Source organism: Takifugu rubripes, chromosome 9 (genome assembly GCF_901000725.2).
Source record: "Takifugu rubripes chromosome 9, fTakRub1.2, whole genome shotgun sequence".
NCBI lineage: Eukaryota > Metazoa > Chordata > Actinopteri > Tetraodontiformes > Tetraodontidae > Takifugu > Takifugu rubripes.
The window spans coordinates 2,339,102-2,360,932 of NC_042293.1; the positions used below are offsets into that span (position 1 = coordinate 2,339,102).

The following is a 21,831-nucleotide window of genomic DNA, read 5'->3' on the forward strand; positions in this document are numbered from 1 at the left end:
CATTTAAAACCAATGGTTAATCTGTAATATGATTTTATAATTTCTTAGTTATGTGGTTATGCCATTATTTGTTTTAATCAGAAGATAGAAAGCGTATTTAAAGCTAGTTTTAACTGACAAACTGTTTACAACCGAGCGTGAAATCATTTATAATGACTGTTAATTCCCGCGTTCCCTGAACGCCACATGCCTTATCAAGGTGCCGCAGCGCCGCCTGGTGGTAGTTTTGGCGAACTTTCCCCTCAAACGTTCACCGCTACGTGTCTCCGGCTGCGTTCAGTCCCGCTTCCCCTTCCGTTTGGCTCAGAGTTTGGACGCGGAGGGTCCTGCCTCGGGAACAGGGAACACCAGGGCGGTAGCAGCCCAGCGGCGTCCTTCCAAACGTCGGACATGGGGGAGATCATCCTGCCCCGACGCATGTTCCTCTGGTGCATGTCGGTCATTTATCTGTCTGCGTTTGTGTCTCTCTACGTTCAGATACCAGGTGAGCACCCTGCTAGCATGTTAGCCGCAAACTGTTGGTGTACAGTGGTTTAAAACAAACAAAAAGAAGAACAAACCTCGTCTGGAAATGATCCTCTTTTTCGCTAACTTCCCCAACTAAAATCTCTAGAATAGAACGGGATCAGGAATAAAGCAATATGTTCTAGTCAGGCACAGACCTACAGAAGCTGTGTTTTGTGGTGTACCTGATTTGTTTTAAGTGTCAGTGGAATTCCTGAAGACTTCACCCACGCCCATGTTTTAATGGGAAGTTTATTCACTTCAAATGTAGGTACCAGTGATGCCACCACTAGGTGTCGCTAAAGCTTAGATTTGGAAGCTCTTCACTTTTCAGCAGCTGAAAACAGAGAAGTGCACGCTGCCTATGGACGTTGTTTCCATTTCCATGTAGGTCTCTATGGTAACGAGGGGCTGCTGCCTGCCCGATGGCAGCTGCGTTACAGCGGTAAGCCTCTGGGGGAACAGCTGCTCGCCTCCCCCACCCTGCTGTGGCTGGGACCCCGGTTGGGTTTGGACACTCACACGGCCATGGAGCTGCTGTGCCTAGCGGGGGCGGCGCTGAGCCTCGCCGCCACCCTGCTGGAGGGCTTCAGAGACAGCCTGGTGTTCTTTTGCCTCTGGATCTTCTACTTGTCCCTCTACCAGGTGAGCCATCCCTTGTCTGTCTCTGATGACTGTCTTGGTTTCCCTTTGCTGACCGGCTGATTTGTCATTTCAGGTGGGACAGGTCTTCCTCTACTTCCAGTGGTGAGTGTTTGGAAGTGGACTGCTGCTCCCTCTCCCCCAACGCTCCCCTAAACATGTCATTTCCTGTTGTTTGATTTGACTTCTTCTCTCTCAGGGACAACCTTCTTCTGGAGACGGGCTTCCTCTGTATCCTCATAGCTCCCCTGACATTAATCAGAGGGTCACGAGGGGTCCGAGACCACGACCGTGTCACCTTCTGGTTGATCCGCTGGCTGCTGTTCAGGCTGATGTTCGCCTCGGGCGTGGTCAAGCTCACGTCGCGCTGCCCCACGTGGTGGGGGCTCACAGGTGCGCATCTCTGCTTTTCTTTTCTCGGCAAATCGGGACTTGTCTCTTCATTCCTTCCCTCGTGGCGACTGTTTCCGACAGCGTTGACGTACCACTACGAGACTCAGTGCATCCCGACGCCGCTGGCCTGGTTTGCCCACCAGCTGCCAGTGTGGTGGCAGAAGCTGAGCGTGGTCGGGACCTTTATGATCGAGATCCCCGTCCCCCTGCTGTTCTTCAGCCCAGTCCGCCGACTCCGACTTGGGTCTTTTTACCTGCAGGTGGTTGAAAATTCAGGACTTTCGCCTAAAAATTATTATTTGACAGCAGACAGTGGCGCTTAAAACGTGCCGACTCTGCTTATTTATTTTATTTTAATGTGCCTACGTCAATTATCTCTGTATTTTGGATTTGTTTTGCAGGTTTTGCTTCAGGTTCTGATCATTTTGTCAGGAAACTACAATTTCTTCAACCTCCTGACTTTGACGCTCTGTCTGTCACTTCTGGACGACCAACACGTTCACTTCTGGTTACGCAAGAGGTCCATCGGCAGCGGCGGCGGTATGAACGCCAACACAAACCTGGCTTTTGCTTGTGTAACCTCACACTTTTATCCCTTCTCTCTTCAGGCTCGGCCTCTGGGTCGCGGCTCTGTTACCTGCTGGAGTTGGTGGTCTGGTCTCTCCTGATTGCAGGAACTATTTTGTGCTTCGACTTGCAGCTGGATACGACTAAAATGACCATCACCTCCAGGACGGGTGCGCGCTTGTGCCACTATAAAGATTAAAACTTGTATAAAGCTAACGTTACGCTTCAAGTTGATGGTCCCAGTTTGTCTCTATGGTGTCCTGTCCAGCATTCACCTACCACCAGTTCAACCAGTTTATGAAGACCGTCACCATTCCCTCTGTCTGGATCGGGGTCCTCTCTCTCACCTGGGAGTTGGTCTCCTCCATGTTCAGGTTGGACTCTTCTCTGTGTGTTGATGGTCCGCTGGAGGGAAAGGAGTAACGCATGTTCTGTGTTCTCGCAGGTGTGCCTGCATCTCGGGGTTCCTGAAGAGGTTCTGCGGGACCGTCCAGTGGACCGTGTTTGCAGCTGCCACAGCTGCCATGTTCACCGTCAGTCTGGTGGGTCATAGTCGTGCTGCGATCAACGAATCATTTCGTGGTTATGAATTTGTTCTTTTCCCCACCAGGTGCCCTTCACCTATATGGATTATGACTCTAATGCCAGATTATGGCCGGCGGTGCGTCAGGCTCACGAAGTGGTGGATCGCTACCAGCTGGTCAACTCATACGGCCTGTTCAGAAGGATGACTGGCGTGGGCGGGCGGCCCGAGGTCGTCATCGAGGGGAGCCACGATGGCGTCACATGGACGGTGAGCGTGGCTGCTCAGGTCAGGCTTTAGTTCCAGGGTTTCCTGGGTCACCGGTCTCCTCGATTTGTTGCAGGAGATTGAGTTTATGTACAAGCCGGGCAACCTAAGCGCACCTCCTCCCGTGCTCACTCCTCACCAACCCAGGCTGGACTGGCAGATGTGGTTTGCCGCCCTCGGGAGTCACACGCAAGCGCCGTGGTTCACCAGTCTCATGTACAGACTGCTGCAGGGAAAACAAGACGGTAGGCCAATTCAGATCCAACATTTTAGTGATGGTGGCTGTTTCAGCTGCTAGATTCTGAACATCACTTTTCATCAGGGGGTTTTGGGTTTATGCCTAGATTTATGGCATATGTGAGCCTGATTGAGGTGAAAGGTTCTAGCTCTCACTTAAAAATCCTTTGGCCGGGCCTCTGTCCACCCTGTACGACTATTGTATTCAATTCATTGATGATTTTTTATTTATTTTTTTGCATTTTGCACGCTACAGGACTCCCTGTGTGTTTGGATGGATACCAGGTTTCTGTCACCTCATCACTTAAGTGACTAGAAGTTTGTGTAAAGGATGGGTTTAATATAGTGGTCAAATTCATTATCGTTATCTTCTTCTCACTTGGCTTTCACTGATCTACATCGGTGCCCCCTAGTGGTCATGTTTAGCAAGAGCACCCTGCAGAAACCAACCATTGTTCTGAATTTACAGTCAATATTATAACAATCAAATAATTAATGTGATGCGCGTTGATTTTGGTCAGTTATACATTAATTATATTCAGTTGGTTTTTCCACTTGTTACAAGTGATTGAACAAGAAATGTGTTCATTCCAGCAACCCTGAATCTCTTGCTTGATGTTTTTCAGTGATAGAGCTGATCCAGACAGATGTGTCCCGGTATCCATTTCATCAGCAGCCCCCTGCCTACCTTCGAGCCCACCGCTACAGATACTGGTTTACAGAACCCAAGGCTGATGGGTCAGTGTCCCAGCTCTGTTTAGTCTGAGGCTTTGGAAGTAAAACATCCTTCCTGTAATCTGCTCTTTGTTGGCAGTTCTTACCCACAGAGGTGGTGGAGGAGGGTGTACGAAGCAGAGTTCTACCCTTCAGTACACTTGGGCAACAGCTTCTTAGAGGGCATGCTCAATCAGTACGGACTGAAGGTGTGGTTCCATTTTTGCTGTTGTCTTTTTATCCAAAAGTTGTAAATCTAAATTCATCCAAAAGTCTATTGCAGGCCACATTCCTTAAAACGTACCTTGTTTGTAGGACAAATCGCCTCTACGGCGCATGTCCAACACATCTGTCGCTCGGACTGTCCGGTGGGTGCGGTCCCAGGTCAGAGGTGTTCCCACCCACACGCTAATCTGGACCATCATCGCCTGCAGCGCCACCATCTGTCTGCTGCAGCTGTTACAGGGCCAAAAAGTGGGCTCGCCTGCCAACCATCACCCTGAGAAGAAGCCTGACGGCTGCTCCGATTCCTACCAGAGGTCTGAGCAGCAGGCAGCTGAGGAGGAGGAGGAGGAGGAGGAGGAGAAAGATGGAGATGAGAGTGAAAATGAGGAGCTGGAGGATGACGAAGATGATGGTGGAGGAGTAGGAGAGAGAGACACGCTTGAAGATGAGGAGGAAGAGGAGGAGGAGGAGGAGGATGAAAAGTAGTTGTAGGAGAATCCAGACTGTTCTCACCTGCTGCCTTCATGCAACATTACCAAAAATAACTGCTGTGTGTGTACACGTGTGCGTGCACGCGCCTGTACATACGTATATGTGTGAAAAGGCTTTTGTTTTCCTCTTTTTTACTGTCCTATCCCGTCTTTCTTTGCACTCCTTCCACTCACTCTTGTTTGTGACGACTTGTTGCATTTATACTAATTCTCACTTGCTTGGTGCACAGAATAAATGGAAGGTGACACCAATCACTGACGTATTTTAGATTTTTAGTAACGGGAAACGTCTGTTCTTTAGTCAAACATTCACATCAGCCATACAAGTGTCAGCCTAGATAGATAATATAGAAATAAACAGACAGAAATGTGTGGGTTGTTTTGGGGTTGTTGTTTTTTTGCAACATCAAAATAAAATTGGGGAAAATGCATTTGTGTTTTTCACTGTGGGTGCACAGATTTTCTTCAACATGTTGAAGGAACTCTACAAATGAGCCGGCTTGAGTTGTGGATCATCTGGATTTCACCACTTCAGTACTCCCGGACAATACTTGTCGATCAGAGACTGGTAGTACGGCTTTAGCCCCTCGACGTCGGGCATCTCCGTGGTCTTGGTGTACAGGTCAAACTTACTGTGCGGAGAAAAGAAAAGAGGCCAACGTCAGGCGACTGGAAGTCAGGCACGCGCGCTACGAATGACGAGGTGCTCACTTGAACTCCTGGACCCAGGGCAGCATGTTCAGATCTTTGTGGTTGCACAGATGCGTGTAGTCTCCGTGGGAGTGCCAGGGGTAGAAGGAATGGAAGCGAATCATGTACAAACCCTGAGGAGCAGCAGATCGAGAGACGTGGCTGCATTTCTGCGTCCGTTAAGCTTCTGTCTCATTTACCTCTTCTGGGATGGAGCAGTTGTTGAACTTCATCACCTGGTAGAGATACTCTGCCGAGAACAGCGCAGAGGTCAGACAGGGCAGAAGGTCAGACAGGGAATCAGACTGGATAAAAACATTTCTTTGCTGTGTCATTCATGGCTGAAATGTTAGAAGTGATTGTGTCATAGGAGCCTATTTGCAAACGTGATTCTGTGATGAATTTAAATTTCAAAAAAGGAAGCAGAATTATCACAAAGAAAATAAAAATAAGAGCTAACTGTACCGTCATGGCCCCAGGACATGTACACTTTCTCCAGCCCACAGTTGGGCGCATACATCCCGCATTCAGTGCTTAAAAAGCAATAAAAGAGACTTGTTTTAAATGGACAAGTGTGGCGGCAGTATTTTATGGGCAGATTATGATATATTTATACCCACATCATGATTAAAAGCTGTATTTGAGGTGTGAAGTGTGAAACAAAGATACAGACTTGTAGCTGGGATTCTTGTCATCAGGGTTGTCCTGGAAGCTGTCGTTTCTGTACACGATGGAGTTCTGAAACTTGCAGCCAACGGGGAAGGTGTCACCCACTACGGCCCACTGCAGAACACACACACACACACACACACACTGGTTTGGAATGTTTATACATGTCAGAGATCAGTGAAAATAAAAGTGCAGAGTTCTGTATTAGTCAACAGAAGATTTCCGGGACACGACGCTGTGACCTGCGGCGCCCTGATTGGTTCCATCCTACCTGTGGCTCATTCCAAACGGCCATTATTTTCCCAACATCGTGAATGAGGCCCACCAACTGGAACCAGTCTGTGGAGGGAACACATATCATTTTGTTATGAAACCGGTGCATCAGCCTCTCTCCATGGTTACCTTTGTCTGGGTGTGCTTGGCGGATGCCCTCGGCCGTCTGGAAGGCGTGGAAGGAGTTGGGGAAGTCCACGTCGGGATCGGACTCGTCCACCAGCTGGTCTAAAGCCATGATGGCGTCCATCATCCTCATCTGCGCGTGCGTGCAGCCATTCCACTCAGCGTGCTGCAGGAAAAGGAGGAGAGGTGGGTTTAATAAATAAATAATTGTTTTTGCAGAAATAAGAGGATCATGTGTCAAAAATAGATATGTTTAATAAAGAAGCATTCATCAAGCACAAAAGGTTGTGAGAATGTTCTCAGAGCAGGATTTGGGGTCTTTATTTGCTCACCTTTTGCTTGACAAAGTCCACCGTCTGCTTGGTGTGCATCACCTTGTAGGTTTTGAAGACACGATCAATCAGAGCTCCACTCTGAAACACACAGGACAGAAAATGCAGCTTCTTCTAATCTTGTAAGGACCATGGTCCTCTGACATGACGTCTTACCACCCATATGGCATGTTTTTAGGGTTAGGGTTAGGGTTAGGGTTCTCATTTTTTCCTCTTGTGGTGGAGCAGTTGTATCTAAACCCTCCCCAAAAGTCAGTACAGTCTTTGAGTTTCTGAAACTTCAAAGTTCCTTTGGGTCACAAATGAAGCAGCAGATGATGAAAAAACATCCGGCCTCACCTCAAAGTTTCTGTACTTCTCCTTCTCCGGATTGGGTGGATACTCCAACGAGGGGTCTGGTCCCTGTGATTCAGATCAACCGTGGTGTATGTTTTCAAATTTAAAAAGACATTCTTTTAAAGAAAGCTGTATGTGTGTGTCTGCCCGTGTGTGTGAAAGCCAAACTCACCAGGATCTTCATGGCTGATGGATGGTGTCTGTGATGTGTCTCTGACGGAGCATCTGTGTATATATTTCCTGCTGGTTCATTTTTTTTCAAGCATTAATAGAACCCCCCCCCCCCCCCCCCCCCCCCCCCCCCGTCCAATCATACTTTAACCCAAGTTTACACAGTGGGGCACCCTGTGTTGAGCCCTGTGTGTGTTTTTCTGTTTCAATGATTACCTGGTTAGCTGTTTGTACAGTGACGCTGCAGTTTTTAATTCCGAGATTTTTAACCAACAATTATGTAATGAGCTTTAATAAACCTGCTCCGCTCCCCGCCGCTGACGCCGCCGCAGGAAAAGGGGCCCCGGGAAGTTTTTCCAGCATCAAAAACTGCCGGTTTATTGTGTCAGAAGAATAAAATGTAGAGCAGCTTCTGATCGATCAGGGCAAAGGTTTTTTTAGTGGGAACAAAGATAAAATGTTCCCAGTCAGCTGTCGTCCTTGACACGCTGCTTATTATTTACTGAATCTCAATCGTAACATTACCGTAGTTATCATTTCCCGTTTGCCACTTTTACCCCCCCCCACACACACACACACACACACATACACACACACACACAAACACACGCACACACAGACACACAAATCCTTGTTCTTCTATCTTTGGCTGAGGTTGCTATTGTGTGGACCCTGATACCTCAATACATAGCTTGCACCCACCCACCCACTCACACACACACACACACACACACACACACACACACACACACACACACACACAGGACTGAAGAATCACCTGTGAGAACTTTACTGTAAGTAGAGCTCTGGACTGATAGTGAGACTGATAGTGCACAGACTCGCACGCGTGCACACGTAAGAACAACTTCAGCATTTTGCATTTAACCATCTGGAGTCCAGAGAAATTAAAGACCAATACAAGGTTATGTTATTCTTTATTAGTTGTACTGTGCTGTTATGTTTTGTTATTTTTGATTAATCCATTCAAAAAGAATTGTTCATTTAATAAAAGATAAATACAAGATGTTACATCACAGGTGGTGACGTCTGATCGGTTGCATGAGCTCTGCCAGCCTGATAAACAACACAGGAAAACAGATTCTTACTGCCAGGAGGTTAAATGAGGGAATGAAGGCGAAAATAAGAGAAAGCTGTAACGTCTCGGTGAAGCCGACCTGCCCCAGAAGCATGTGAGCGCTGTGTGATGGAGTTTCATATTTCACTGCAGTTAAATTCCCCACGGTTCCCCTCGAAAGACAGAGACAAATATGTTTCCATATTTTATTTCATTTATTGTCTATTCAAAATCTGATTCCCTTGAAATGGGTTCCATGTGTTAAAATTTACAACTTTAGTCACGTTAACAGAATAAATCATTTCCAGTTTTTAAAAGACATCACAATAATATACTGAAACAGCATTACAATCAATGGTTCAGAACAGGAAATAATGTAAAGTTCTAGTACAGTTCCTGTGTTTCTGGTAAGGACAGTAAAAAATGCAGACTGGAGCTGTTAAAGTGATGAAGACCGTCCCTCCACCAGGTCTGTATTAGATCTTTCTAGTCTACAGAGGATCAGAATAGTGCAGCATTAGCTAATGATAGCCACTAAACCTTGAGCATTACCACTGACTCAGTGTTCTTATGAAGCAAAAATGGACGACATGCCGCCACCGTTCTTTTACGTCTATGCCTGCCACTTCCTATGAAAATGAGACCAAACCATCTTGCCATCTCGTGCTGGGGATGCTGGAGGTCTGCAGACGACGAGCCGAGCCATGCTCTCCACCTCTCCTAACTCTTCGTCTTCATCTGGGGTTTTAAAGACTAATTAAAACAAACACCATCATAAAAATAAATATCCATATATAGTAATAATATTATCTGAACATCCATTGCTTTACCAAGGGATAAGAAACATCTAAAGTTTTTTTTATTATTATTTTGAGATATCCTTCCTTTACTGCGGCCTACCACCAGAGGTTTGAAGTTTAGTGGTGGGTGTTCTCCTGTCGTCCATCTTTCTGCACCCTATGCTATCAAGCATCTCTGTTTTATCCCCAGGAAAGGTGTGTTGCCGTGTTTAGCCATAGCTGTGAGGACTGTGCGGATTCATGGGGGAGGAGTCCTCCTTCCCGCTCTGTCCAATCAGCTGGTATAGACGGTGACTGAGGTTCTGGACCTGACAGGTGCCCAGGACACAGGCCACCCTCATCAACTGCCCATGGCTCCTACCGCCACCGTTGTTGGCATGGCGACGACCCCTTGACCTACCCCTCCAGGCCGGCGTGTCCCGTAACACGCGGTCAGTCTGGCCAAGCGGCGGGTCAGAGGATCCCAACAGGGGTTTACCGCGTAGCCAGGCCATCCAGGTGACACGGCCGTCTCCCTGGGCGACGTGGTGGTAGGTAACCTCAGGGGGGTCAGACGCAGCAGGTCCGATCACGATAAAGGAGGACTTTGGGATTTTCAAGGTCCTGAGCAAACTGAACCTGTAACACAGAGAAACCGAGAAGTTCAAATACAACGATGAGCCGTACGTGTCGGAATTTACCGCCTTGCTCAGCTGTCGGTCAGGCAGGAATTCAACTTGCAACGACTGTTAATATGTATTTCAAAGGTTCTGGATTTCTTGAGTCGGATTGGATGTCTTGAGGCAGCTGGAAAGACCACATCTGTGGAACATCGTGCATGCACCAACATCTCTTTAACAGTAGGGGGTGCTAGTCTGGGTATGTTGTTGGTGGATGGAGGGAAAGAGGCAGTTGAGATCATGTTGCTCCTGTTTCTGACACACTTCCTCTCAGCATTGACGACTTTGCAACCCACTGCTGAAGTAATTCAAGATCCTTTAAACCTTTATAAAAATCCTTCATCTCCGTCCGCAAGAACCGAAACACCAGACAAGCATTTAATGGCCCCTGAGTCTCACCAGGTGGACCTGCCTCAGTTAAAGAGTGACAACCTCTGCTTTTCTTCCCTAAACCTCTTATAATAAATCATTTAATATTCATCCCCGGCAGCGTAAACGTTTGCTCTGCTTCCTGTACCGATCCGATCCAGAGCAAAGTGGTTTTTAACTGGCGGTGTTCAAAAACACCTGACACTGTCAGGTCTGAGCCCCACAACATTTCCAGTTAATCAGCGACAGCGTGTGAGCTGACGCGCTGTAAACAGGGCCGAGACCAGCACAACAAGGCCCTGAAAGTGGCACAGAACAATGCAGACGGCAGGAAAAAGCTGCCACAGCTGCTCTTGAGCGTCTGAGGACGTTCCTTTCTCACCTCCAGCCGTCAAGCCTTTTGCTGTTTTCCCTGCCTCATTCACGCTTCCCGAGAGTTTCAAGGGTTCAGCTACTGCAAAGAGAAAGGCCCCGGGTCCACGTGACCCCTCACATATTATGCAACGCTCGGCACCAATAGTGTAAAGCAGTGACAAACGTGTTCCTGTTCCGAAACGGTGGAATTATTTTGTTTTTCTGAATCAGAGAGTGATCGAACACACTAAAAAACCTCCTCTGCTGTGCTGAATGAGCCGTTTCCTGTGTCCGACCACAATATTCTACTTTCACGAGGTTAATAACAAATAATATTTGTTTGTTGTGGAAAACTGGGACAGAATATTTAATAATCCTTATCCTGGGAGTAATCCTGACTGGTATTCTGATCACTCCTCTGGGTGCCAAGCAACAAATTAGATTTAAATCTGCAAAAAACATACTGAATACACCCCTCGCAGTTATAATTTCCGGTTGTGTTTATCTCTGATACATTAAAATATGATACGAGGGGTGAAATTCAATTTGCTTAATTAGTGTATATAATACAATTATTACAATAATTCCTGTTTTTGGTTATTTAGATGTAAAATATTGACTAACATATTGATGCCAGCTCCTCTCCATGAGTAGGTAAACAGACTTTTAAATGCCAACTTCGCTGTACTTTAACATTTTGCTATAACCTGCCCCTTTTATAATGTAGCAACTACATTTAAATTTAAGTTTATCTGCACAATTTAGCGCAGCAATGTCAGAAAAAGTCATAGCGCATTTCATTTTGTTCCCTAACAGCTTCCATAGGCTCTCTGTCACTGTTGAGAAGGGATGTAATGGAGGAATTTCTAATAAATTATAATTCTTACACGCACATCTCATGCTGGACCTTTTAAACACAATGATGAATAAAGGCACAGGCAGTCAAAAGAGAGAAAAAAGGGGGAAAATGGGAAAATTCTTTGTCCGTTGCAATAGAACCACGTCACATTGGTGTGGAAATGCTGCTCTCTAGAGGACAAATCAGAATGCTTCGTTGCTTGTCAGCGTTTAAAGTGGCCGGAACCAGACGTGACCTTTTTATGGACAGAAAACTGGATTTGGTGTGTAACATAGTCGTTGAGTAACAAGTAGCTAAAGCTACCTAAGTCATTCACCACCAAAAAGGCAGCATTATTAACCGATCCAGCTCACAAATAAACACTTGTTTATACTTCTGTACATTTTCATCCTGCCAGCTGGCGAACAGCCTGAAGAAAAATCTGCTTATTCTTTGGACCGGGCTCCTTCTAGACCTGTTGGAGGAGCTTGGAACAAAGAATCATGTGTGAACACAATTATAAGAAGTGGTGACATCAAAGATGCCATTGTTGCTAAAGGAAGAGACGCTTATCAGCTTTTTGAAAAAAGATGCTGAACGTCTTTGTGTGTGACTGTGTGTTCTTGTTAGGACCAGAACATACATGTCCTTAGTCAAGTCGAGACATTTTGGCTGGTCCTCGCGGCCTCGTAGGGTCGCTTGAGGGTGAAGAGTTGGCTTCAAGGTCAAGAGTGGACTTGGGTTTAGTGTGTTTGGGTGTTTATGAGGGGGGAGAGAGAGAGAGCGAGAGAGCACAAGAGTGTGTAAAGTAGCTTCTCCAACATTCCAGCCAAGTGAGAGCTCAGTATGGGGCTGTTAGAAGAGCGCAGCACGGCCATCTTTCTCTATCAGAACTAAACGTTTCCTCCCTCTCTCTGGATGTTCTATGTAGACATCTGAACCAGACAGTGTGCGCCTTTAGTGGCGCTGAACATGTTGTGACTGAACACATTTGAGCCCGTCTGAAGCAGTGGGACCCTCCAGCATGTTTTGGTTCTGGGGATCCCAGTGGCTTCGATGTGAAAAGCCTCAGAACCGGAGCCCAATTTTTAAAAAGGCATCAGGCGTTGCGCGAATGTTTGCGTTGTGCAAACTGTATTTACATTTACATGCGAGATTAAAGCGTTAGAAGCACAATGAATCCTTGTTCCGACCTCAAAGAATGTTCCCAGATGAGCGAAGCTAGAAGCCCAGTGCTGCTGCAGCTCTGAACCGAGCAGATCCGCATGTGACACCTCAGCAAATCTCACCATGCGCTGACGTCCGTCTGTCACAAGATGCTCTCATTTCTGCAGCAAACTTTTTCTTTTACATTTAGTCATGCTGCTGCCTTGTTATGAAATAATAAAATGGTGGTCCATCCAGGACCTGAGCCAGAACTCTCAAGACCTCAGCCTGGGCTGAAGGTCCACCTTCCAACAACACAAGGACTCAAGGACCGGGAAAGGTTTAAGGATGACTCGATGGTTCCAGAGTCCAACATCTGCGGATGGACCTGGAAGTGTCCACCTCCAGTCGATCTGGTAGGTATTCTTTGCCAATAAATTAACAACAAAAAAAGATCCCTCAACAAACTCCAGTTCCATTTTCATTTATCATCCTGAGGGTCAGATAAGAGGAAATTTGATGTGTTTTCTAGAACAAAGCTTCCACAAATCAAAATATGAAGTTAATAAGAAATAAATAAGAAGAATCATTTACAGCCCCTGCAGGTGGGATGTTGTCCTGAACCCTCGTCCCAGATCCCTCTAAATCACCTTCACCTCTCTCGCCCCTCCTGCTGCTAAGAGGAATAACCTCCTTCTGCCACTGGACCTTTTCCCACATTAATAACTGTCGATACTCAGACCCCTCACAACACGCACCCACCGATGAGCAGCTGGAGCCTGATTACGTGACTTAAATGCATTTACCGAATATCCCATAACATTAACCCAGATAGCCCCAAGACTTGGCTCCTTGAATCACAATCTGAGCAGCGTAAAGTGCTGTTAGCGTTACCTGTGTGGTAGACCGAGGTTCTGTTGGCTCAAAGCCCGGGCCTGGACCTCCAGGGGCAGGAGGCTGAGCAGCAGCCACACCGGCAGCAGCACGCGCATGGCGGAGAGGTTAAAAGGCTCCGCACAGGGGTGCAGATCACAGAACACCAAAAAAATCAAGTTCTTTTATTGAGTAAAATCCACTGTTTTGGACTGAAAACTTGTTTAGAAAGACGTCATCCGTCCTGCTTTGACCGGTGACCTTGACCTCATCGTCAGCCGCATCCTCTCCTCGTCCGTGTCCCCAGAAAGTCTTCGCAGGAGGAAGGTGCCACCTGAGAAACGCAGCGAAGTTCACCCAGAGAGAAACTTGAGCCTCCAGCTCTGATTTATAAAGGCTTACTGGGAGGGGAGGTGGGAGGATGGGGGAGGAGGGGGGAGGAAGACTGATTGTCTGAAGCCTCCAATGAATCCAATTCAATTTCTATGTCCAATCGTCACCGTTGGAGCCAGAGATTATGGAAATTCTGGATTTTTCTGCGGTGAAGTCACGTCATTTCCAATCATTAAAAAGTGTCAAACTGGGACTAATGCGACTTCTGCTGCTAGAAATGTTAGATTTTAAATCTGATCGTTACAAAATCAAACTGAAATCGAAACAATAAATAAAGGACGCAGGTCTGTTTTGAATACCTAACAGCAAAAAGTGTTTAATCTGGACCTTTTTATGAGTTAATAAATGCTGAATATCTCAGGGTTTCCTTCTTGTTCTTGTCCCAACAGCTGCGACTGAGCGTCATGTGACATTTGAAAATATGATTATAAAATCTGACCTTTATCTGAGCAACCCAGCACAAGGTTTGTCCCAGTTTAAACTACAACGTAAGACGCCGCTTCCAGGGACTCCTGTAAATCGTGCGGCTTCATGAGATCTGATCGTACTGTCTGTTCTCTGCAACGCTTAATCAGCCTGCTGCAGTTGGCTGCAGCAGCAGCAGCAGATACATTCTCACGTATTACCAACCTGCTGCTGCAATGACGCGTGATAAATACTGGGATAAATAGTTTCAGTTTTGGAGGTTTTGAAGGTGGAAACATCAGGTTTTTTTTGTTTTTAAAAAAAAAATCTAGACGATGATCTGATATCAACATGAGTAAAGTGGATTCCGGTCAGGAGAGGCCAGAGAGATAAGCATGTTCTCTTTTCTGTGTGTGACTGCTGTTATTCTGTCCTGAAGCTCTGAACCTGATTTAAGGAATGTTTTGTACAGCCGTACCTTAATTAAAGTGCTGAGTTTTATGTGTCTGTGACTCAGCAGTCTGCAGTATTAACTCCTAAGCTCAGGTTCTAACACCCTGAGATCCACTTCAGGTCCACAAGAACGCATCTCCTGTCTGTCTTTACAACAATCTTGTGTGTCTCAGTCTGAGCTCTGAGACTCCCCATTGAAGGCTTTAGTTTCATGTGTCTTGCACTACACCTCAGGCCAAAATCACAGGGACCATCTGATGCTCCAATCTGTACATTTTTGAAGTTTTGAGGATAGGAATTAAATAAAGTAAATGTTTTCAGATGTTAAAGCTGAGAAATGTGCTGTCTCTGTGCAGAGGGAACTACCTTTAAAAAGGTGAGAGGGCTTACAGAGCTGGAGCTATTCTGCAGGTGAACATATCCTCCCATGCTGTGTTTTTAACAGCCCTAAAATAAAAAATCACAGCGTGGGGAGCTAAAAATTGCCCTCACTCTGATAAAAGATGATCGAGATTACCCTCAAACAAAACCTTAATGTATTAATCTTTTAATTTCATTTTATTAATATCTTAATAATTAATTGTAATAATTATTACATTTAAATTCTATTCATGGAAATAGACACAAAGAGTAGTGCTAATAGAGCCAAATAATAGTGCGAAATACAAATTAAAATCCCAAAATTGGATTGTATACTGCCTCCCTGTGGTGAGACGTGGTATTACAATCACTGAATATTCTATTAAAAAATCTTTACTGTTCAACATAAAATAACCTCTGAGATTTCAATTTGAGGACAGAAGAAGGAATTATGTTTTATTCACCGTAAGTGTTACACTGTATTGCTACTGTCATTGTTATACTCGTCTTCTTAACCGCTTTATCCCTTACGGGGTGGCCCTATATGAGCTTTTGTGGGTTCAGTACCTTTCTTGAAGGTGTTCTGGCACCACCCCATACTACCAGAAAACCTTCCTGTTTTGTCTGCGCTGCATGGGCCTCGAACCGAGAACCCTCCCCTTCTCAGGCCAGTTCCCACCAAACTGAGCCTTGAAAAACGGATCTTTATTAAATCGTTTCAAAGTAGCAACAAAATGGTTTTGCCATGTGCTACTATGTGAATATTTTGTTCGACTACAAGAACAATGAAGCCAGTTTTGCCAAAACCCAGAAAGACAGTCTTGTAAACGTTTCTTGAAAATCTTGAAAACGTTTTTTCTAGTTTATATTAAATTGCGTGATCTAATCTGATAACACATTGAAACACAGTCTCACGTACTGTAATGTGTTGGTATTGGTTAAAAAAAGACTTAAAAGTTGCAATTCCTGCCCGGAACAGCGGGTGATATTTGGGCAGTGTCTGTTTAATTACTTTGACATCAACAGGTTATTGAACCTGGTGTTGTGCGCCAGAGACGCCGACAGGTGGTGCTGTTGTGCCTGTCTTCAGGCGCCTGCAGACGGTCCCTGCACTGACCTCAGGACCAAAACTTCTCAGACAACCGTGACACGCTCCCTGAATGTAACTGACGCGGGTTGAGTTGAAATTGCATCTTGTTTATTTTCATTTGGCTCCGCTGGACATAAATGAGAAAACATTCCTTCACACAGAAGCTGCACTGTTCCATCCACATGTGGAAGGATAATGGCACAATGAATTATCCCTAACTATGTCTGTGTCTGGAAAACGACACCTGTTCAGTCTGAGTAAAACATACTTTACCTTCATATTGACCTTATCAATATAAAATAGTGCACACGTATGTTAAAACACACCAACATGCGATATTAAGGAATCACACGATTGCAATAACAGGAGAACTGGCTGCACCAGATCAGGTCTGAAATTTCTGCTTGGTTAAGCATAATAGTCTCTTCATCCTCCCACATACTGTTCAGTAACAGTATTTATATTTCCCTACTTTAAAAACAATTCATACTGTGAAATTTAAATGCTGAAATATACAATATACAGTATATGTTTTTGTAATCACATATAATAATTAAATAAGCGATGGAAAATGTAGAAATGCGTGTATTATGTGATTGTGCTCTATTGTCCCAGGGCTGTGATGAGGTCCTGCAGAGGCTCAGTGTCCTCCAGCTCCAGCAGGGCGTGCTGCCTGCAGAAGAGGGTGAGGTGTGTGAAGAGCGTGTTGAGGTGGGGGTGCAGGCCCAGCACTAGCATCTCTTTGTAGTGAGACCAGTAAATGTGAGCCAGAGTTCGGAAAAACAGCAGAAACACCTTCTGCACGAGGAAGATGAAGCCTGTCGGAAACACCGAACCTGCAAGAGACGGTAGAGGTGACGGAGACAACCTGCACAACCGGGAGGTGTGGATGAGATGTTTCTTTACCTGCTTTCGTGGGAAACACGTCTTCATCAGTCAGCAGGTCCTGAACGTACGACATGGCATAGTCGAAGTAAAGAGGGGCCGAGCACTTCAGCTTCCTGCCGTGGTCGTCGGTCCAAAAATAAACCCTGATGACAACAAAACACTCATTCTTTGACAGAGACACGGGAGACAAATGTCTTCAGGCTCAACAAGTAATGGAGATGCAGGAAAACTGAAGCCTTTTAAACCATCTGTCAGGGTCATTTCACTCATTTTTATTCCAAAGTAGGAGCTATTACCCATAATGCAATTACTCTGGGGTGTGGGTGTGTGTGTGTGTGTGAGGGTTAATTCAACACTGCTGCCAATATTACTTGCAGAGTCAGCCTCTGGGTTTCTGTAAACCCGTAGAGACAATCTTGATTGGAACACATCCTATATAAATAAAGCTGAATACATTGAATTTCATCAAAAATCCACTTTTTCCCCCCTCAAATATAAAAGAATTTTGCCCAGTCTGCTGGGAACTGAGCTGAGAAACAGAGGGTTCTAGGTTCGAGCCCCAGTGTAGACAAAACATGGAAGGGGTTGTGGTAGTCGGGGAAGGTGCCAGAGCACTGTCCAGGTACCCTTGAGCAAGATACTGAAGCCACAAATGCTTATATATGACCCCGAAAGGGATTAAGAAGACAATACAGTGTTTCTGTAGCCGGTAGGTTCTTATCAACTATATATGACAGTGATATATGTTCATATATCAGCTGAGACCAAGTAAAAAGCATAATATAGAGTATTTAGCAGCTTACGGGATTGTTGGGATTCGTGACTCGATTACAGTAAACATTAAGAAAAGCATCAGCTTGAACAAGACTGAGCAGCTAAAATACTGACAGTGTGAAAAATGAGAAGACCTCGTGTTGATGTTTATTTCAACTCCGGTGAAGTTCCTGCTGCAGCAAACAGCGCGGAAGAGAAATCCAACTTTCCGGCGGGTTGAAATTGCTGAGTCGACTGTCAATGACCTTCGACCTCCCCGCAGCAGAGGACTTACGTGTTGCCTGGTCCACAGGCGGTCGGGCAGGTGCTGGGAGTGCAGAACTCTGAGAGCGCGCTGAAGAACAGGTTGATGTTCTTGAAAAAAGCAACCGCTGGAAAGAAAGAATCAAGCTAAGTCCACGATAAGAGTTTCCTGTTGTTGTTTGACGGGCTGCACTCACTGTTGCTGGCGAGCCACTCCGCCCTGTCGACGCCCGGCGGCAACGCGGCGAGGGGGGTCACGTCCGTGTGTGTGATCCGCTGGCTCACGTACTGCTGCTGCAGGTACGGCCGCTCCTCCAGATTGTTATTAATCCCCCTTGGAAAGACAACGCGGGGTTAATGAGGCAAGGAGGGCGAGGAAGACAGGAAATATGGCGGCGTGAAACAATCAATTGGTCAGTGGATTAATTCCTATGGCTGCAGCTGGTAGATACACTCTTTACACTCTGTTAGCCATGATGGGGCTGTGCACACACCCACCCACCCACACACACACACACACACATTCATACTGTAACTGCAGACCTGATTCTTCCAATAAACCAGCAGTTCATGTAATGAAGGTAGTCAATTCTGAGCCAGTGTAATTACTGCTAATGAGGCTGGCTTCTGCAGGTCACTTCCACAGTCTAATGGCGTGTGAGATAAACTGCGGCCTGCTTCCTCCACCAAACACCACGTGGTGTCTTAGGAACATGGACTAGAAAGGGGAAAAAAACAAACAAGCAAATAGCAGCCTGATTTGGTTTTATGCAAACTGGTTAGCGAGGCGCCACGCTGCTGCAGGCCAGACTTTGAAGACTCGCAGCGCTCCAGTCCGTCTCTTTTAATAGCGCAAATGTTTTTTAAGATGGCACTTTGGACTGAATATTTTAAAGAGTAGTGGAATCGAGCAGCTGCCACGTTCGGTGTTCAGATGTCTGCACACACACAGCAGCTGAGGGTTTGCTCAGTGTGACCTTGCCGGCCGCGATAAGAGAAGCGCCAGTGGCTCTCTGGGGGGCGTCGCTCGCCCTCGTGTAAACGCGTGGGTGGGAGAATTTGGGTGGCAAAAACAAGCGATCTTTGTCCAAAGTAAGAGGTCAAACAGTGACGAGGGAACGCAAACAGGAGCTGCGCTGAAGATACGATGGTGGAAACCACGATTCTTTTAGGAACTCATTCTGTTAACATCCTGTTCTGCTCCAGCTCAGGGGCGTTTATTTAATTACTGCCTCTTGACTACCAGTTGTCTCTTTCTCCCTCTCGCTCACTCTCACTCTCAAAAGAAACACACACACACACACACACACAAAAGCCTGAGTGATTTTGTATTTGTGTAAACATGATTTTCTGTGACTGAATCTGCTCTCTTCGCAGCCATTTGTTTACCTTTACATCTTTATGCCTGAGTGGGTGCACACACACACACACACACAGACACACACACACATGCAGGCAAGCACACACAGTGTACAGTTAACATACTCTTCATCACATCTATTTATAACTGTTACAGAAATGAACCCAAACCTGTGCAACAGTAAAATTGTTTGAACGTCAAGTAATAAACTTTGTCTAATCTTATTTCCAGTCCCAAAATGCATCATTTGAATAGCTGGAAAATTGCTAAATTATAGCTGGTTTGTGGTATTAAAGTCTTCTACAGGTCATTTATGACGCATGTCCTTTCCTGGCTACTGTAGAAACGTGGAAGGGCAGCTTCTGCTGATCAATGTTTGCATAAAAGTCTTAGTGCTAATTATAAAACACCATTAGTGTGGATGGTAATTACACATCTGTGTATATATTTGACCTCTGAAAGTTGAACTTCAATAGACAAAAGTGAAAGTTAGATGTTCTTCATTTCACACCAACGCTCATATTTAGCTTTTCAAACCAGTTTAGGGTTGTTTTTCATGTTTTCACGTTCAGAATAGAACGTAATAACGCAATGCAAAAGTGTAACAACGTCAAGTCTGGAACTTTTCCCCCTACTTCAGTGAACGTTATTACCTTCCACCCAGTTACACTTATGTTGAGGAATCCACCTTTTCTGATGCCATCACACAACTATGTAAAACACACACACACACACACACACACACACACACACACACACACACACACACACACACACACACACACACATACAAAGAGTGATCTGCAGGACATTCCGTAGCTTCCTCACTCTGTTTCCTCTCGTGCACACCAACACTCGCAAGAGTAAAGTTGGAAACTCACAGTTTGTCGCTGTCAGGAGGTTGGACCGTCCTTCCGTCGCTCTTTGTGGCTGAGGGGTAACTGTGGCAGCCCCCCATGGCTGGGCAAACTCACACAAAACCACTAAAAGCTGACTTGATGGTCACTCCGGCTGCACGGTTCCATCCCCAAAGCACTAATTAACTAACTAATCATCCACGCAACAGGGTGTGGGAGTTGCCGCCCCGACGCAAACATCTCTCACGCACCAGTGCGCGCAGCTGACAAACACATGCGCCCTCCTTATCCTGCAAAACACCCCCGTAGTCCCCGGGATTCGGACTCGCGTCTGCCTCTTCTCCCGAGGCCCCAGAGATCCAGTGTCAGTGTGTTTATGTCTCCTTTGTCTGGACTCCCACACCCGGCAGGCTCCTCCTCCCTCGGCTGCGAGCGGACGGGCAGGTTTCTCCACAAACCCATTCAAGTACAGGACGCACAGCTCCGCCTTCTTCCCTTTTTCCACCACACGCACGCACGCACGCACGCACGGCAGAGCAGAGGCAGATGTGGATGCAGAAAAAAGGGTTTTCTTTTTTTTGGAGGTGGAGGGTGTCCAGGGTCTCTCCTCCATCTCCACATTCATTTCTCCCCCCTGATGTGAGCTCTTTTCCATCTGTGATCCGAGTGTGTCAGTGTTGACTCTGGGGGGGTGGGGGTAGAGGTGGTGTGGGTGCAGCCACATGTGCAGGAGACAAACATACAGTCGAGAACAAGGAAGCAACCTAATCCACAAGCTGCGATCTGCCCTGAAGGTAAACACGGTTCTAAAGGCCGAGCTCGGCCGTGCACGTGTGCTCCTGCGGGCTGGAAACAGGAGATGAACCTCTGTCACCCCCCCAGCACAAGATCATGAAGCTTGAGAGTAATCTTAAAGTCTTTAGAGCTATTAAAAGATGGAAACCGTAATTTCCTGTTTATCTCCATGCTACTCCAGGGACATCACACACACACACACACACACACACACACACCGATGTGTAACATCCAGCTTGATGAGGTACTGGTGATAATGGAGTGGAGTAAGAAACAACCCTCGATGCGTCCTGGCAACCTGGATGAGGTGTATTCCTGGTACATGAGGGCACCAGGACAGCGATTAGCAATAAATACTTCCAGAGAAGATGGATGCGAGTGAAGGTTTTTTCTCGCCAGGTTTTCTTTTTTTACAATTATTAATGGCTACTGAACATACATCCAACTTTGATTTTCCATAGAGGAACAAACCTGGTGGTGCAGAACTCAAAACCACTTGATTTAGGAGAGCGGTTTTACTCTGAGGTTCTAATTTTTAAAAATACGTTCCAAATTTAACTTTCAGCGATGACGTATATCATGTTTAATGTTTTGTTGTACATCAAACCTGCAGTATATTAATGTGCTGGCTGATTCTGTGGACGTGCACGTTGAGATTTGAAGCACAAATCTCAGTCAGCTTTGGATTAGATCTTTTCCTCACAGGAAAAAGGATTTAGGGAACTTTCTACTTTTTACTCTCACATCTTTACTTTGTTGTTGTGTTGCTACATTTAGTCACATTTTAACCAGGAAATAAATGTGCTTTTCCCGGTTAAAATAAGGTCACAGCGCCTGAATAGATGCAGTCTCTCCATCACTGAATCTCACTCTGATTGCTCTTCTTGGACAGATTTATTAGGTTCATATCTTAATGTACAAGCTAAATAGACAACAGAT

The 21,831-nt window shown here is 45.9% G+C and overlaps 4 protein-coding genes across 9 annotated transcripts; 1 reads left to right on the forward strand and 3 right to left on the reverse strand.

Moving 5' to 3' along the window:
• The first annotated feature begins 248 nt into the window (after positions 1-248).
• On the forward strand, positions 249-4,994 carry lmf2a (lipase maturation factor 2a). 2 transcript variants are annotated; one of them, XM_011606956.2, is made up of 14 exons: positions 256-484; positions 896-1,149; positions 1,223-1,251; positions 1,346-1,539; positions 1,621-1,799; positions 1,941-2,079; positions 2,148-2,276; positions 2,375-2,480; positions 2,552-2,648; positions 2,717-2,899; positions 2,973-3,141; positions 3,760-3,871; positions 3,948-4,056; positions 4,163-4,994. In XM_011606956.2, exons 1-14 carry the CDS (start codon positions 391-393, stop codon positions 4,556-4,558), a joined length of 2,190 nt encoding a protein of 729 aa, XP_011605258.2. In that variant the 5' UTR covers positions 256-390; the 3' UTR covers positions 4,559-4,994. The 2 variants fall into 2 exon arrangements, with proteins under 2 accessions (XP_029697728.1, XP_011605258.2); XM_029841868.1 differs by lacking the exons at positions 3,760-3,871; positions 3,948-4,056; positions 4,163-4,994 and adding an exon at positions 3,228-3,729 and having other exon boundaries at positions 249-484; positions 2,973-3,186.
• miox (myo-inositol oxygenase) lies at positions 4,820-7,244 on the reverse strand. Of its 2 annotated transcripts, XM_029841869.1 has the most exons (11): positions 7,162-7,217; positions 6,993-7,055; positions 6,810-6,887; positions 6,654-6,734; positions 6,325-6,487; positions 6,194-6,261; positions 5,927-6,036; positions 5,719-5,786; positions 5,454-5,503; positions 5,275-5,387; positions 4,820-5,195 (listed from the first exon to the last, which is right to left on the reverse strand). In XM_029841869.1, the coding sequence occupies exons 4-11, from the start codon at positions 6,690-6,692 to the stop codon at positions 5,087-5,089; spliced, it is 720 nt and encodes a 239-aa protein (XP_029697729.1). In that variant the 5' UTR covers positions 6,693-6,734; positions 6,810-6,887; positions 6,993-7,055; positions 7,162-7,217; the 3' UTR covers positions 4,820-5,086. The 2 variants fall into 2 exon arrangements, with proteins under 2 accessions (XP_029697729.1, XP_003967208.2); XM_003967159.3 differs by lacking the exon at positions 6,810-6,887 and having other exon boundaries at positions 7,162-7,244.
• A 1,168-nt stretch (positions 7,245-8,412) lies between these two features.
• Positions 8,413-13,630, reverse strand: adm2b (adrenomedullin 2b). 4 transcript variants are annotated; one of them, XR_003889451.1, is made up of 3 exons: positions 13,296-13,630; positions 9,066-9,653; positions 8,413-8,973 (listed from the first exon to the last, which is right to left on the reverse strand). XR_003889451.1 is itself a non-coding variant. In NM_001032583.1 (2 exon segments), coding segments are annotated over 2 exon segments (507 nt in total). In that variant the 5' UTR covers positions 13,394-13,630; the 3' UTR covers positions 9,114-9,244.
• A 2,431-nt stretch (positions 13,631-16,061) lies between these two features.
• LOC101067025 (MOB kinase activator 2) lies at positions 16,062-20,518 on the reverse strand. Its single transcript, XM_003967158.3, has 5 exons — positions 20,122-20,518; positions 18,078-18,214; positions 17,912-18,008; positions 16,882-17,006; positions 16,062-16,811 (listed from the first exon to the last, which is right to left on the reverse strand). Exons 1-5 carry the CDS (start codon positions 20,196-20,198, stop codon positions 16,579-16,581), a joined length of 669 nt encoding a protein of 222 aa, XP_003967207.1. The 5' UTR covers positions 20,199-20,518; the 3' UTR covers positions 16,062-16,578.
• Positions 20,519-21,831: the final 1,313 nt, after the last annotated feature.

Excerpts from the sequence above, each read along its gene's own strand:
- lmf2a (XM_011606956.2), top strand. The coding sequence starts at position 391 with ATGGGGGAGATCATCCTGCCCCGACGCATGTTCCTCTGGTGCATGTCG. Across the intron at positions 2,277-2,374 it reads GACCATCACCTCCAGGACGG|CATTCACCTACCACCAGTTC; the intron begins GTGCGCGCTTGT and ends TGTCCTGTCCAG. Across the intron at positions 3,142-3,759 it reads GCTGCAGGGAAAACAAGACG|TGATAGAGCTGATCCAGACA; the intron begins GTAGGCCAATTC and ends GATGTTTTTCAG.
- miox (XM_003967159.3), bottom strand. Across the intron at positions 5,787-5,926 it reads GACAAGAATCCCAGCTACAA|CACTGAATGCGGGATGTATG; the intron begins GTCTGTATCTTT and ends TTGCTTTTTAAG. Across the intron at positions 5,196-5,274 it reads CCCTGGGTCCAGGAGTTCAA|TAAGTTTGACCTGTACACCA; the intron begins GTGAGCACCTCG and ends TTCTCCGCACAG.
- LOC101067025 (XM_003967158.3), bottom strand. The coding sequence starts at position 20,198 with ATGGGGGGCTGCCACAGTTACCCCTCAGCCACAAAGAGCGACGGAAGG. Across the intron at positions 17,007-17,911 it reads GCCTGTGGACCAGGCAACAC|GGTTTATTTTTGGACCGACG; the intron begins GTAAGTCCTCTG and ends TGTTGTCATCAG. Across the intron at positions 16,812-16,881 it reads CGTGTTTCCCACGAAAGCAG|GTTCGGTGTTTCCGACAGGC; the intron begins GTAAAGAAACAT and ends CGTCTCTTGCAG.